At 39.6% G+C, this 16633-nt stretch overlaps 1 protein-coding gene and 1 pseudogene across 6 annotated transcripts in view; one reads left to right on the forward strand and one right to left on the reverse strand.

Annotated features, from left to right (window-relative positions):
• Positions 1-16633, forward strand: part of Gpc5 (glypican 5) — a 1432992-nt gene that overhangs the window by 458154 nt on the left and 958205 nt on the right. For all 6 annotated transcript variants that reach the window (XM_017315745.2, XM_011244876.3, XM_011244875.2 and 3 more), the window contains one exon: positions 1861-1981. In XM_017315745.2, the coding sequence (XP_017171234.1) occupies positions 1861-1981 (121 nt within the window). The remainder of the gene's footprint in view (positions 1-1860; positions 1982-16633) is intronic.
• On the reverse strand, positions 5387-6326 carry Gm18367 (predicted gene, 18367; annotated as a pseudogene).

Here is a 16633-nt window from a genome sequence, read left to right on the forward strand (position 1 = left end):
TCACCCTGTGTTCTTACCAACACCAGATACCACCAATCTTTTTCACTTGAACCATTGTAGTATAAACATTAGGCTCTTATGTCGTACTGTTGTTTCTCATACAAATCAAGGAAGAACCTGCTTTCAATAAATCATATTTCATTTTAATTTTTACTAAAATTTATAATGTTTTACTATACAAGTAAGAGGAGTAAAAATAAAATAAAATATTTAATAGTAAAGGAGCTGAATTGTGATTCCTCATCAGTCATAATTCTGATAAATTTTACCTGGGTTTATTCAATTAATCAACAGTATCATAAACTGTGATAATCAAAACATCAAAAAGCAAGAAGTTCCCCAGGTTAATACCAAGCACTCTTACTACTGGTTAACATTCTCCCTGGTCTGTGGATGAATAGGAATTAGAGCAAATTAATAGCTTCATTGAAGTTGTGTGTGAGCATTGCTTTCTATTACTTTAACTGTGGCTGTGTTGTTAGAAGAAATTGTATAAATTGTTCTTCCAGCGATGGCTGCTATTTCTCTGTTTAGCTGACAATCCTGAATGTTTACTGAGAATTGTGGAGAAAAATCTGACATCGTTTTCCACTATAAAAGATATAAGTATCAACTAACCCGGACCCTCAAAGTTCCCAAAGAGTAAGCCACCAAAGAGAATGCATAGCCTGGTTCATGGCCCTGAGTACAGACCTCAGTGGGAAAGGATGCATCTAATCCTATAGAGACTTGAAGTCCCAGGGAAGGAGGATGCAGTTGGGGACAAGAAGGCGGTAGGTTGGGAGGAATATGAGAGCATTTTCTCAGAGGAAAGAGGGATGGGGAATGGGGTAAAAAACTCTTGAAGCGGGAACTGGGAGGGGGCAACATTTTGAATATAAATAAATAAAACACTTTCAAAAATAACTATAGGAAAATGTTCTAATTAGAACAAAACCATTTTCCAAAGTAAATGCATCTTTAATGATATTAGTTGGTTTCATAAACGTTCATGTTGTTCACATGTCTTTTCCATTTTCCTTTCAGGGATGTTATCCTTGTCAGTAATATAAGAAAAGTATCAGGGATTACTTTACTTATATAATCACAGTATACTGTCCAGAAAACAAGTGCAGGTATATGTCAGGATTCTTGGTAACTTTGAAATGTGGTAAAATGTACTGAATGAATGCATCAATGAATGACTTAATTGGCATTGACATTCTTTATTCCAAGGTTGGTAAGGAGCATTGTGAGAAAAAGACTTACACCTCCAAGTCTATTGGCACAGAGTATTGAATAGAGTAGCACTTGAAACGTTTTGGGGACTGATGCATTTAAATATTTTCATGAAGTAAGTTGATGTATATTACTCTCATTTGGGGAGGTTAGCAGGTACTCAACTACCATCTACTGACTGTGAAATCATCCCATTACTAATGTGTCCATATTACTTGAAGTAGATTATTTCCTATATTCCTATATTTACAAAAGATTTTGTGGATTTTTGTTTCATTGTAAACTTAACAATTTTGACTTGTGTATCTAAATGTGTGTGTGTGTGTGTGTGTGTGTTGTACTGGGGATTATCCAAACACTGCATAAAATAACACACACTCACACACACATGCATACCCACTCACTCACACACTTTATGTTTTTAAACACAGTTAAAAGCTGAATACATCTTTTGCTATTTTCCCTATAAACATGTCACCTCAGTAGAAGGGCTGAGTGGCTTATAGGTCTATAGTCTGAGCACCTCGGCCCTGGTGTCTGTTCCCAGAGAATGAAATTCTGAAGCCAGGTGTCTCGGGGACTCTGAAGATGCTCCTGACTGGTCACTCTCCAAATCATGACTCTTTCCTTTCACTCCATTAGCTATGCTCAGCGTGTGGTTGGGAATGGAATCAAAGCCCAGTCTGCAAATCCTGAAGTCAGAGTCAGAGGAACCGATCCTGTGGTAAATCAGATCATTGATAAACTGAAGCATGTCATCCAGGTAAGCACAGTTTTTATTACATTTATTTTATCTTGCTGAATTGATTTTTATTTTATTATCAGCTTTCAATGGTATGCGAATGCTTTCTAATATATTTGATTTCTTTGCTAAGCATATTTTATATCCTACTTAAATTGAATTTTGGAGTACTTTCTTTATATCTCTTGTTCCAGAAATACTTTGTAGAGTCATCACCATTTAAACTCAGTTCTAATGATATGGGTGGAGAGTGTGCATCTGTGACAAGCAGGTCTTCACCTCTTCCATTTCAGTAGTTAATCTTTTAGGATACATTTATCTTCAGCGAAGAAGTTGTAAGTCCAGGGACAACTGTGATCACTAAAGAAAACATATATTGGACCACAAACCTACATATTAATCAGAGGTTGATGTAGATCATTGATCACTTTCAATAAGATACTACAGAAAATCTAAATAGCTCTGAATTGTATTTGCATGTGAGGTATATCTGAGTGACTTGTATGGCTGTCATCATTTAGGTTTTTCAGAGAGAGTTATTTGAACTCAGTTCATGAGCTCTTAAATCCCAATGAAAGTCTGTGTGAGGGGACAGAGGCTGCCCTCCCCATGGGAGGGATTGACCCCTGCATTGCTTGTCTACTTGCACACCGTGATAGCTCAGCCACCCCTTTGCATGGCAGCACCAGAGACAAGTGTGAGGCGAAAGCCTCTGAAGAACATCTGAGAGCGCACTTAACTCCATCACATAGTTAAAGCTACAAACACCTTCTTGAGATGCTAGGCTCCAAGGTGAAACAGCTATGCTACGCTGCCAGTGACCCACATGCTGAAGTGTGTCTGGAGACTGAAAGCCTTGCGATTGTGTCAGGAGCTGAAGCAACAGTGAGGAAGGGGTAATCTGTGGGCTGAGGTCACCTGGAGATCTGTTGCTCAGAAGCAGTAGATTACAGACAGCAGTGACTATACCTCCCACGTTTACCAGGAACTCATCCTGGCAAATGATTTCCTTCTGCGTGAAATTCTTATTTCCACAGCAATAAGAAGAACACTTGCAGCTGAAATTGATCTAGACTCAGTGAGAAACTAATGAGCCTCAAGAAAACTTAGGATCTTATTTTATTTCCTGAGTTTCTGGTGGCTCACAATCAATATATTAGGGACTTGCATACACAGGCTGAGTACACTTTTTATTATATGCTTCTGTGCATTTTTTCCCCTAGGAAAAGACTGTGGTGTGCGGATTTGTGGTTGAGTGTCCTAGCTGTCAATTAGGGTACAGGAAATTAAGATTGTGTAGATCACTGAAGAGAACTGTACTGTAGTTTTCCTGGTGCAAATCAGAAATCTCATCATGATTCAACAACAACTCAGGTTGAAAGACTCCATCAGGCTGTCCATGTGGAGTCTAATAGGCATGTCTTAAGTCCCCTGTATGCACAACATATTGCCTGATGATACTGGGATAGGGATCAGCTATGCTAACTCAGTTCCAAATCAACAGCAACTAAGACAAGAAGACCTGCAGCTGTCAGAGTGATTACTCTTGTCAAAGTGACTTTGATTGGTTTGTAAGCGTAAGTTGTTTGAAACTATAGTGCACAGTGGACAAGGAAACAGAATAGCAATAACAATCATGAACTCACTGTACTGCAAAACAAAAAGAGCAGTGACTTCCATAATGGCTTTCAAGTGACCCAGTGAGCATACAAGGTTATCTTTGAGTACAAAAGTAGCGATGCGATGATCTTTGCTGAGGGCCATGCATGAGGAGCAACAAATGGCTTTCGAAGTAATGGGGTGCAGCCCATGAGTTAGCACAGTCATATGGGTGGGACTCGATGTGGCACCGCCCCGAGGACTATGTGTTCTGAGGACTTTATGCTGTCACGGACTTCAGCTCTGCCTGCTGCCCTTACATCCCTCTCTTCATCTAAGATTTATCTTAATCTAAGAAAACTTGAAGGGGGCTTCCAGTCCCTCACTGGGCAGCATCTCTCGCATTCACAGTATTAATCCTTGATCTCTTTCAGGCATTGGTGCTGGAGCAGGTTATGATTCCATCACCACCCTAGAGAAAAGTCGTAGATTGCCAACAATGACCACCACCCTTAGAAAACATTTGGACAAAATAAAGTTGTTAGCAAAGCTAGGTTGAGATGATTTTACTACTGGCTCTGTTGTAGAAAATCTTAGGGAACAATTTGAGGTTCAGAGAGGCCCACTCTTATTAGTTCATTAGTTAAGCTGGGGACCTTTATGGTCAGGAAACAAGAACAATGGCAGTACTGAGTGGTGCAAATGTCACTGAGGCTGGACTGGAGATAATTGATTTCTTATACACATTTTTGTTCTCAGCTTCCTGATATGATTTATTAAAATTACTGATGATATGCATTTTGTGGATCTCAGGTAGCTATGGCTGATGTTTACATAAAAGTTTAAATTTATGATTTTTTTTTCGGTTTTAAAAATGTAATACTCTTTATTTAACTTCTAAAACATTTCAGCACTCTAAACATACAAAAAATAACAGAATGTTGCAAATTGCGTTTAGGTCCAGAGGGTTCTTGAACTTGCATTGATGCAGTAGTTCTTTGCTTTGCTGACAATGATGAGTCCTACAGTTTCTTTAAAAAGTTTAAAACCTACTGTGTTGCGGCCGCCAGCAGCAATGGTTCGACTGATATGGCTACTCGAGCTGTAAGAGAGGAATCTAGATGGGGCGAAAGAAGAAACGGAGCTAAGACGAATTCATTCTGATCAAAGCTCAAATTTTATTGTTGCGACACTAGTTATGAAGGAAGGGGGAGGGGACCCGATTCCCGCCGAATAATCTCTGGTCCAGTAGAAAGGTGAGCACGTGTGTGGCTCCGCAGATTCCAGCAGTGGGCGTTGCAGAACGAATGAGCAGGAAGCTCCACCCCTAAGCAAGCAGGTTTCAGGTTGGGGGAGGGGAGACTACACTACTGCACTTAACTAAAGAAAAACCTCCAAACACTTCTCATGCCAGCTGACCCCTCCCCCCTTTCCACAACTAAGAAGGTCAGCAGAATGTTATGCCACTGTATACAAACACAGGACAACCTGAAGCTAAATGGATACCCACCGCAATATCATCAGTGCACGCCCTGAGCTACGGCCCCCTCCAAAAGGCACCTTCCCCTCACAGCCAAACATGGAGCATCAAGAATCTGTCTGGGTTGTTTTATTCTCTTTACAAACTATAGATATGTACAGTTGACAACTCAGGATTTCTAGCCAATAACCATATAGTTAACATTACCTTAAGAGTTGAGAACAAAATGCCAGAAACATCTTCAAATGCCTTGTCACGCCAACAGCGAAGTGCACTGAGTGAGAAGGACGCGAGAGTGCCTTTTCATTTTAAAAATGTTTGGAGCTATGTACAACTTTGATACAGTTTCAGGGCACTCCGGACACCCATGGTCACTTCATGTAAACCACTGACACTTTGAGAAACTCCAATATGATCGTGATCAAATTTTGTAATTAAATCTAACAAGGGCAATAGACACGACTCAAATAAGAGATGTGTCAGTCACAGTGCTCTCCTACTCTAAGGTATTCACAAGGAGACAGAGCTTTTATTCATCTTCCTCCTCCTCTTCTTCCTCCTCCTCCTCCTCTTCCTCCTCCTCTTCCTCCTCCTCTTCCTCTTCTTCCACCCTTTTCCGGGCAACTTTAGCAGGACCCTTGGGCCCCTCAAACTTCCCTTTAGACTTACAGTCGGCGACACCCTTCTCATCCTTCTCCTTCAGCTTTGCTGCCTTGGTGACATAAGGCTGCTTTGTCACTGACGTTCTTCCACATCTCACCCAGCTTTTTTGCCAATGGAGATGTCAGGGTTTGTGGATTTGATCTTGGGGCAGAATTCAGAGCAGAATAAGAAAACTCCAGACGGAGGTCTTTGGGTGGCATTTGTGTCCTTCTTGCCTCCTTTAGCTGGTCCATAATTTTTTCATCTCCCGATCATAGCGTACTTTATCTGCCTTTGCCATTTCATCAAACTTTGACTTCTCTTTGCTAGACATGGTCTTCCACCTCTCAGAGCACTTCTTGGAGAACTGCGCAAAATTGACGGGAACCTCTGGGTTTTTCTTTTTATGTTCTTCCCTGCATGTCTGCACGAAGAAGGCATAAGCAGACATCTTGCCCTTTGGTTTCTTGGGGTCACCTTTAGCCATTCTGACTGAATTGCATCTTCCTTTTTGGCCACCTAGCAGCAGTGAAGGAGAAGGGGCGGCAAGGACACAGGAGTGAAGACAGCCAGAGTGGTAGCAGCGTGCTCGCGGAGGCGCGGGCCACTGCAGCTGCAGGAGAGGTGGCGCCGGGGGAGGGCGGTACCTAAATTTACGATTCTTTAAGATTACTACATGATGACTTTTTTAAAATAAATAATAAAATAATTACTGCTTTCGATGTAACTGCAAAGTTCTGCCTGCCAGTAAGAGAAACTGGCTGAGAAAACTACCTTGCTTGCGTACACTTTGTTAATCTATAACAAGTTGCTTGGTTATGAACGTATGTGGGTTTTGTACAATAATTTGTTTTCTTTGCCTGCATTATGTAATGTAATTCTTGTAAAGGTACTGAAAAACACACCATTTTTTTCGTAATCATTCACTAGAAGAAAACTAAAGTATTCATATTGTAATTGTATATAACTTGATTTTTTTGAATACATAAGCTAGGGAAGAAAGAATGAATTATGGCATGGTGTAGCTGAAACATTGTTTCTACCAATTATGTGTGTATGTGTAAAGTTTGTGCAAATGGGGGTTGGAACATTATTCCTTCTATCCACCAATTGTGTGTCTTTATGTATCTGTGGAATACCTGGAGCCTGCTTGCTGGAACTTTTCTGTAACCATTCTATATGTGGCAATGTCTGTCTGTAGGTCTGTATGCATGTGTGTATGTGTGTTTGTATATATGCATGAATATTTGACGTTATTGGACTCTGCCTTTTGTTTTTACCATTCAGTGTGTGTGTGTGTGTTTGTGTGTGTGCCTGTGTATGTGTGAGTTTTCTCTTTTTCTCTTTCTCAGCAGCCCTAAGGAGTTAAAAGAGTTCACAATTTTTTCTGTGGACTGCAGAGACTGCCAGCACCAGTAAATTAAGCTTTGTTCCATCAAAAGAGTGTCTGCAGAGTAACTTCTCTAATCACTGGTTGCCTTTGGCAGTAGACCCTGTAGGTTTGTGGATGCACCATGGACATTGGCTCTAAGCACCCACCAAAGGCAGACATTGCCAGATCTTATCTTGTTATGCCCTTAATTATTCTAGGAAGTTAAATATATCATCTAGTGATGCAGTATAATTGTGTGTAGTAGGATAAACACAAATATACATATAAAGTAGACATGCAGTCAAGCTGCCCCATATCTATCATCTACCTATCATCTATCTATCAACCTATATTTATCATCTATCTATCTATCTATCTATCTATCTATCTATCTATCTATCTGTTTATCATCTATTTATCTTCTATTTATCTATAATCTATGACCTGTATGTATATATGAAAAACTTGGTGCTTCTTAATATGTTTTTAACTGCTCTCTATTATATAGGCAAGTGCTTGAACCTAAGAGGGTACACACAAAGGAAGGGGTAGGCCTCCAATCTTTGTAAAAGCCCTGTGGAGAATGAATTACTGATCTGTTGCTCTGTAGCATAACATGGCTAAATCCTTGTTACAAAGATATCAAAGCCACACTCTTTTCAAGTTTTGCAGGGAAATGGTCTTAGCTTTTAAGCTTCTGCTTAGATTGCACCCTATTCTTTCATCTTTATGAGTGTGTAGATTTCAAAATATTCAGTCTTCAATTTCATTATAGAATTATATGAAAGTATCAAATATATACTGCCTTTGAGGTCTGAATTTCAATTCTGTTGAGATGATATGGCTGAAAATTAGATGTTTGTAAAAGATCACAGAAAGTCATATCCTGAACAGGTGTCACTGAAACATCAACTTTTTGTGCCTTATAATATACTGCTTCCTAGGCTGACTTTTCTGCAAATGATGAAAAAGGTTTTATTTCTGCCTGACTTCTGACCCCTAGTAATATGTTTATGCCCAGCAAGGTGGCTGGTGTCATATGCAACAGCAAAGGACAGTTAACAGTATCCCTGGTGTCATCTGTGAAAACGGTTCGGAAAGGTTATCTTCTGGTGTGAGAATTCATTACACAGGGAGTCATGTGGGTTAAGTGAGGGCACGGAAATTTGGACATATTTCACAGCCCATTCCATAGACTTCAACGACCAAGTAGTATGTATACAAAAGTTGTTTTCATTATAATGGATGTTAGCTACACCTGTAACTGTGCACTATGGCAAAATGCTACATTATAAGTGAGATTAATGTGCCCCTTGCTTTTGTCTTTATACAATAAAAATCTATTCATATCCTTTGCCAGCAAAAATATTAGTAATAATTACTTCCATATGTTATTTCTGAAACACCTGTGGTTTTTGGCTTGCTTGGGCTGTGACCTCATTTTCTCTGACTTTTGCAATTAATCACTAAGCAAGTGGGTCTACGAGGTTTTATATTGAAATGCCCACATTTTCAATCTTTCTACCGTTATTTTATTAAAAGCACTTGGCATATTGCTTTTAACTTCATAGGTTTATGGTAGATTTACACAACAGTGATCCAAAGTAGACACTTCTACTCTCAGTGGGTTTGCACTCTGAGAAAAAATTGTAAATTCAGAGCAAGCATAGCAATTGCCGACAAGGATTACAAAGAAACAAAGAAGACTGACAAGAGAACTTAGGATGAGTGTGCTGTTGCCTGAAAGACAGGAATCAGGAAAATTGGTGAGAACTCTGGGGTGAAAGGACTGAGAGAAAGTTTATCATCTTCAAGGGCAGAAATCCACAAGGCTGTAGCAGGGTGAACGGACAGTAGAGGAAGGCATGAGAATGCGTGGGAGAAAGTCCTCAGCTCTCTGCGCGCGTTTTACTCACAACGGAGGAGGAGGAAACGGTTTAACTTGATTTATGTTTTTAAAAATTATTTTATTTATTTGCATTCCAGCAGTTGCCCTCCTTCCTGGTGCCCCTCCCGCAGTTCCTAATCCAATTCCTCCTCTTCTTTGCAACCAAGAGGGTGCTCCTTCTCTTGCCCCACCCCCTTCACCAGGTATCCTCTGTGCAGCCTCAAGTCTCTCCAGGATTAGGTACATCTTCTCCCACTAAGGCCTGACCAGGAGGTCCTATGTTATATGTCAGGTGCCTCAGACCAGCCCATGCATGTTGCCTAGTTGATGGCTCAGTTTCTGGGAGCTCTGAGGGATCTATGTTAGTTGACACTGCTGGTCTTCCTATGAGGTTGGTGTCCCCTTCAGCTTCTTCTTCCTATAATTCAACCACAGGGATCCCTGACTTCAGTTCAATGGTTAGGTGTAAGTACCTGAGTCTGTCTCAGTCAGCTGCTGGTAGGGCCTCTCAGAGGACAGCTATGCTAGGCTCGAGTCTGTAAGCTTATCACAGCATCAGTAATAGTGTCAGGCCTATGTGACTTCCCAGGGGATGGGCCAGTCACTAGACCACCTTTCCTTCATTTTCTTCTCCATTTTTGTCCCTGCAGTTCTTTTAGACAGGAACAGCTCTGGGTCAGAAAACTTGACTGTGGGTTGATATATGAGTATGTCCATCTGAGACCCTGTTTATCTACTGGAGATAGACTATGAGTTCCCTCCCCCCAGTGTTGTGCGTTTTAGCTAAGCTCACCTCCATTGAGTCCCGAGAGTCTCTCATATCCCAGGTATCTAGAACTTTCTAGAGCCCTCTTTCCCCATCTTACACCAGAGACTGGTTATTTCCATTTATTTTGCTGCCCCTTTAATTTCATTTCTGGTCCCCTCTCCCCATACCTGATCCTGTTCTGCTTTTCAACCCCCCTCTAATATTCTACCAAAGTCCCCCATTCCTTCTGCCTTCCATAATTATTTTGTTCCCCCTTCTAAGTGGGATCGAAGCATCCTCACTTGGGACTTACTGCTTGTTAAATTTCTTAAAGTCTGTGGGTTGTATCCTAGGCATTCTGTACGATTTGGCTAATACTCACTTATCAGTGAGTATATACCATGTGCATGTCCTTTTTGAGCTGGGTTACCTCACTCAGGAATATATTTTCTAGTTCCATCCATTTCCTTGCAAGATTCATGATGTACTTGTTTTTAATAGCTGAATAATATTCCATTGTGTAATTGAACCACATTTTCTGTATCCATTCTTCAGTTGAGTAACATCTGGGCTGTTTTTAGCTTCTGACTGTTATGTGTAAGGCTGCTATGAACATGGTGGAGCATGTGTCCTTGTGGTATAGTGGGGCATCTTTGGGGTATATGCCCAGTAGTATTGCTGGGTCTTCAGGGAGAACTACTTCTGATTTTCTAATGAACCACCAGACTGATTTCTAGAGTGGTTGTATGAGTTTGCAATCCCACCAGCAATGGAGGAGTGTTCCTCTTTCTCTACATCCTAGCCAGCATCTGCTGTCACCTGAGGGTTTGATCTTAGCCATTCTGACTGGTGTGAGGTGGAATCTCAGGGTTGTTTTGATTTGCATTTCTCTGATGACTAAAGATTTTGAACATTTCTTTAAATGCTTCTCTGCCTATCAAGATTCCCCTGTTATGAATTCTTTGTTTCCCTTTGCACCCTATTTTTAAAATTGGGTTATTTGGTTTTTTTGGAGGTTAACTTCCTTAGTTCTTTATATATTCTTGATATCATCCCTCTATTGGATGTAGGGTTAATAAAGATTATTTTTTCCCAATCTGTAGGTTGCCAATTTGTCCTATTGACTATGTCCTTTGCCTTTCAGAAGCTTTTCAGTTTCATGAGGTCCCATTGATCTTAGAGCCTGAGCCATTAATGGTCTGTTCAGAAAAATTTCCATGTGCCAATGGGTTCAAGGCTCTTTCCCACTTTCTCTTCTTTTATATTTAGTGTATCTGGTTTTATGTAGAAGCCCTTGATCTACTTTGGACTTGAGCTTTCATAAGAAGGTAAATATGGTTCTATTTTCATCCTTCTACATACAGACTGCCAGGTAGGCAAACACCATTTATTGAAGATATTTCCTTTTATCCACTGTATGCTTTTGGCTTCATTTTCAAAGGTCAAGTGTCCATAGGCATGTGGATTTATTTCTGGTTCTTTTATTCTATTCTATTGATCGACCTGTCTGTCTCTGTACCAATAAATTGGTCCTTATCATTATTGCTCTGTAGTATAGTTTGAAGTCAGGGATGCTGATTCCCCCAGAAGGTCTTTTATTGTTGAGAGTTGTTTTGGCTACCCTGAGTTTATTGTTTTTCAATATGAACTTGAGAATTTCTCTTCCCATATCTGTGAAGAGTTGTGCTTGAGTTTTGATGGTGATTGCATTGAATCTGTATATTGCTTTTGGTAAGATGGCCATCTTCATAATGTTAATGCTACAAATCCATGAACATGCTGCCATGGATTGTGTTTTTGTGTTTCCTGAGGGCTTCTTCAATTTCTTTCTTCAGGGATTTGAAGTTCTTGTCATACAGATCTTTCACTTGTTTGATAAGAGTTACACCAAGATATTTTATACTATTTGTGGCTATTGTGAAGGATGTTGTTTCCCTAATTTCTTTCTCACCCCGTTTATCATTAGTATAATGGAAGATTATTGAATTACTTGAGATAATTTTACATTCTGCCATTTTGCTGAGACTGTTTATTAGCTGTAAGTGTTCTCTAGTAGAATTTTGGGCATTGCTCATGTACACCATCATATCATCTGAAAATAATGACACTTTGACTTCTTCCTTTCCAATTTGCATCCAATGATTTCCTTTTGTTGTCTTTTAGCTCTGGCTAGACCTTCAAGTAAAATATTGAATAGAGAGGGAGAGATTAGGCAGCCTTGTCTTGTCCCTGATTTATGTTTTATAATGATCTTTTGGCTATATTGTGGAACATGGATCTCATGGAGAAAGAGTAAAAAAAAAAAAAGCCATGCAGGTGGATGATGATAGTAATTGGTAAATAAATGATTCATGTAGATAATTATGAGAAATAGTTAGAATCTGGTGAGTATTAGAACTGGAATTAGTATCCATGTAGATTGGAAGTATTGGCAAGAAAAAGACCTGGTAAGGACATTTACTATCAATATTGTAAACCTGTGTTCACAGGAAAACCTGAGTTACCTGGAATAGGAATGACATGCAACAGCTTTTCCCATATCCTGAAAGGTCAGGTAGAAGTCCAGAAAATGCCAGCACTATGTACCATTTAGGGGTGTTAGACACCAAATTACAGGTTCCTTATCAAAGTTAGCATGAGCAAGACAGCCCAGAATAGCCAAAATAAATATTGTATCCTTTATCTATCTTGCACCATTCCTTATCAGCTAATATTAATTCTCTCTACTTGTGCTTTGTGTGTGTTTTACTGTTCCCAGATATATATTCTCTGACTTCTATGTGTATATACTATAAGTTAAGATCTGCACATACGACTAAAATCTATGTGAATTATTACAGAAGATATAAAGCTTTGTTTTTTATTTTTTAAATCTGTCACAAATTTTGTTTCTTTTTTGTGACAAAGAGTACATAAAATTATAATTGCTACTGAAATCATGAAATCTACTTTGAAGCTCTACAGTTTCTGAATGACTGTCCTAAGTGGATAGAAGTTCGTTGAGGTGTATAAACTTCAGTCTGGCTAATCTGGCTGCATGGAATTTTTAAAAAATTGCAGATTCCTTACAATAAAGGCTTAAGTATTTTAGATAAAAAATTTGTAATGTAAAGATAAAGGCTCAATGCCCCAGTGTAGGGGAATTTGAGGGAGGAGACAGGAGTGGGTGGGTGGGTCAGGGAGCATCCTCATGGAGGCAGAGGGAGGGGGAGGGAATAGGAGGTTTTGCAGGGGGAGGTGGAGGGGAACCTGGAAAAGGGACAACATTTGAAATATAAATAATAAAGTATCCAATAAAAAGAATGTAAATACATAAAATATCCAATAAAGAACTAAAAATAAAAAAAAAACTTACAGAGATTCAAAAGAGAGAGGTTTTAGTATAAATAATCTCAATATGTGTAATATATTACGTGCAGACTCTATTTCTACTTTCTGTTTTTCAATGCTCATTGATAAGACTCAATGCATTGAGACACATGGGCTGTTGTGAGATAGTCAGTTCCCCAGAGACCATCTCTGGGCCTCACTGTTTCCTCACTACCTGGAAGCTCTTCTGCAATATGAAGAGGAATCTTGGAGAAAAGAGAACAGGTCACCTACCACACATCCTCCTGGATCCAACTTTACAGGACTGGTCTTTAGTCTGCATTTCAAGACTCTTGTTGAGGAAAGCATGGTGGTGCAGCTGTAACAAATTGTCTTTAAACATTAAACATCTACTATTTTTAAAAAATGCTGACAGAATCTCAAATACCAACCTCTGAGTATTAGTAGGTTAAGTTGATGGTTTGCTGTTTAGAAATTAATTTGCATGTTTTTATTATGGGATGCAAAATGCAATGGAATTCAGTTTTCCATTAACTAGTGTTTTGTTTCCTCAGACATAACTCATTTAAGAGCATCAAGTTTCTATTAAACATCTGTTTAATATGGATTAAAACTTCTTCATGAAACTGTATTTATGTATTTTGTAAATTTTACTTTCTTACTGAAAGGGAAGAAATCATAGCCATTAAAGAGTAGAATAACCATACATATGATAACATTTTTCAAATGATCACAGTGTATTACATTCAAGCAGAGATGATACTTTTATCTTATGTAGGGAACATCTATGCTAAATAGATTCTGCCTTTTTTGTCTCTTTTGTGAAATACCAGTTTGATGAATAGTCATTTGAGAACCATGATGGAATGAAAGAGATTTTAACTTAAATCTCAATGAATAGTTATAAAATACAGTATTTGCAAATACCAAAAAAAAAAAAAAAAGCCAAGACTTTCTAAAGATACTGTTATTTCAAAGTTTCTAAATTCTGAGGAGTTCTCAAGCTACTCACAGTAAATTTACTGTGTAATACATTTTAGAAATTTTCTACTTGTTTTATCTGTGCTATCAAACCTGTCTGTCCCTTAGATCTCAAATGTCAACAGGTTCTGGGATTCTTTTTTTCCTTTTGCCTAATCCTGTGGTTCTTCTGGAACATGACACTATATATACTGACTCCTTCACATGGTTCTGAATCACACAGTAGTCATGGCCCCAGGCCTCTGGTACTAATATCGCAGATAATCAACAAGTTCTCCACTTGGTATTAGCAATGCAACAGCCCTCAAAACACACATTTGAGAAGAAAGTACTTGGAATGCACTCACTAAATTTTAATGGCCATCAAATTCGACAATTAGTTTGTTTGAGAAAATTCAATTGAAGGCTGCTTTCTGGAGTGGAAGGTAGGACTCTGACTCCACTATTGGCTAGTCCACTTAAAACAATCAATTGCTAGCATAAAAGAACCATTTCAATTAGTGTACAATCAACTGGAAACAAAGTCTTAAGAACTCTCTTTGAAAGTAATGAGATTAGCATTGGTCATTGTTGATTTATTTCTGATTATTTAAAAGAGTATGTAATTGTCTTGCACTGACTGAGGATGAAGCTTTGTATTCACTTCAGTAAGGGCATTGAGCTTGCATGATAAAATGAGCAATTTCCCAGATAGAGTTTTCTTTTTATACATATTTGAAAGAATGTTGATAACTAAAACTTTTTAAAATTTTTATTATTTTTTATTAATTAATATTTATTTATTTATTTATTTATTTATTTATTTATTTATTTATTTTTGCGACATGGTTTCTCTGTGTAGCCCTGGCTGTCCTGGAACTCACTCTGTAGACCAGGCTGGCCTTGAACTCAGAAATCTGCCTGCCTCTCCCTCCCAAGTGCTGGGATTAAAGGCATATGCCACCACTGCCCAGATACTTTATTTTTTACACTCCATATTTTATTCCCTGTCTCTGCCTACCCTTTGATTGTTCCACATCCCATACCTCTTCCCCACCCACCTATCTCCACATGGATGCCCCCACCCCCACCTCACCTGACCTCTAAAACTCCCTGGGGCCTCCAGTCTCTTGAGGGTTAGGTGCATCATCTCTGAATGAGCACACACCTGGGAGTCCTCTACTGTATGTGTTTTGGGGGTCTCATATCAGCTGGTGTATGTTGCCTGTTTGGTGGTCCAGTATTTGAGAGATCTCTGGGGTCCAGATTGAGACTGCTAGTCTTCCTACAGGATCACCCTTCTCCTCAGCTTCTTCCAGCCTTCCCTAATTCAACAACAGGGGTCAGCTGCTTCTGTCCATTGGTTGGGTGAAAATATCTGCATCTGACTCTTTCAGCTGCTCTTTGGGTCTTCTGGAGGGCAGTCATGATAGGTCCCTTTTTGTGAGCACTCCATAGTCTCAGTAATCATATCAGTCCTTTGGACTAACCCTTGAGCTGAATGACACTTTGGGCCTGTCACTGAACCTTCTTTCCCTCAGGCTCCTCTCCATTTCCATCCCTGTAATTACTTCAGGCAGGAACAATTATGGGTCAGAGTTGTGACTGTGGGATGGCAACCCCATCTCTCACTTGATGGCCTGTCTTCCTGCTAGAGGTGGGCTCTTTAAGTTCCTTCTCCTTACTGAATGGCATTTCATCTAAGGTTCTCACCTCCCAGGTCTGTAGTGCATTCTGGATGGTCCCCCCAACCTCCTACCTCCTGAGGTTGCCTGATTCCATTGTTTCTGTTAGCCCTCAGGGCTTCAGTCCTTTTCCCTACCTAACACCCAAATTATTTAATCTTTGTTTGTTTGTTTGTTTGTTTGTTTGAGACAGGGTTTCTCTATTTAGCCCTGGATGTCCTGGAACTCACTGTGTAGACCAGGCTGGCCTCAAATTTGTAAATTTGCCTGCCTCTGCCTCCCGAGTGCTGGGATTAAAAGAGTGTGCCACCATGCCCGGCTTATTTATTCTTATATGATTTCATATACATATAAATATTCTGCAATCAAAGACCCTTGTTATCATATTTTCCTTCTTTCCCCACCAAATCTCTCTTTTCTTAAGTCTTTATCCTCCTTTAGAGTAGCCTGCATGAGCATTGGTAGAGTGTTGTTTGATCCAGTGGGCACAATGACTCTGTTGTATACTTCTAAGGAATATGGCTTCTTCTCCCCGGTGAATCTTTAACTGTCTGCAGCACCCCTGGAAGACATGACATTTTAGGAACATCTCCATCTGTGATAGAATGCAGGTTGGCCCAGTCTTCTGTAGGTCTTCTGTAGATTGCCACTGACACAGTGAGTTCATGAGTGCAGCAGCTATGACAGAAGATAGAATTTTATAGCATTCCTTCTGTGATGGTTTGAATGAGAATGGCTTCCATAGGTTTGTCTGTGTGAATGCTTGGTCTCCAGTTGGTCAAGTGTTTGGGGAGGATTAAGAAGTATGGCCTTGTTGGAGGAGGTTTGTTACTGGGAGTTGCCTTTAAGGTTGCAAAATTTCCTGCCATTCCTAGGTAGCTCTTTCTCTGCCTCACAGTTGGTATCTCAACATGTAAGCTCTTAGCTATTGCTCCAGCACCAGGCCTGCTTGTCTTCTGCTATATACCC

The sequence above is a fragment of the Mus musculus genome, chromosome 14, assembly GCF_000001635.26.
Source record: "Mus musculus strain C57BL/6J chromosome 14, GRCm38.p6 C57BL/6J".
Classification (NCBI taxonomy): domain Eukaryota; kingdom Metazoa; phylum Chordata; class Mammalia; order Rodentia; family Muridae; genus Mus; species Mus musculus.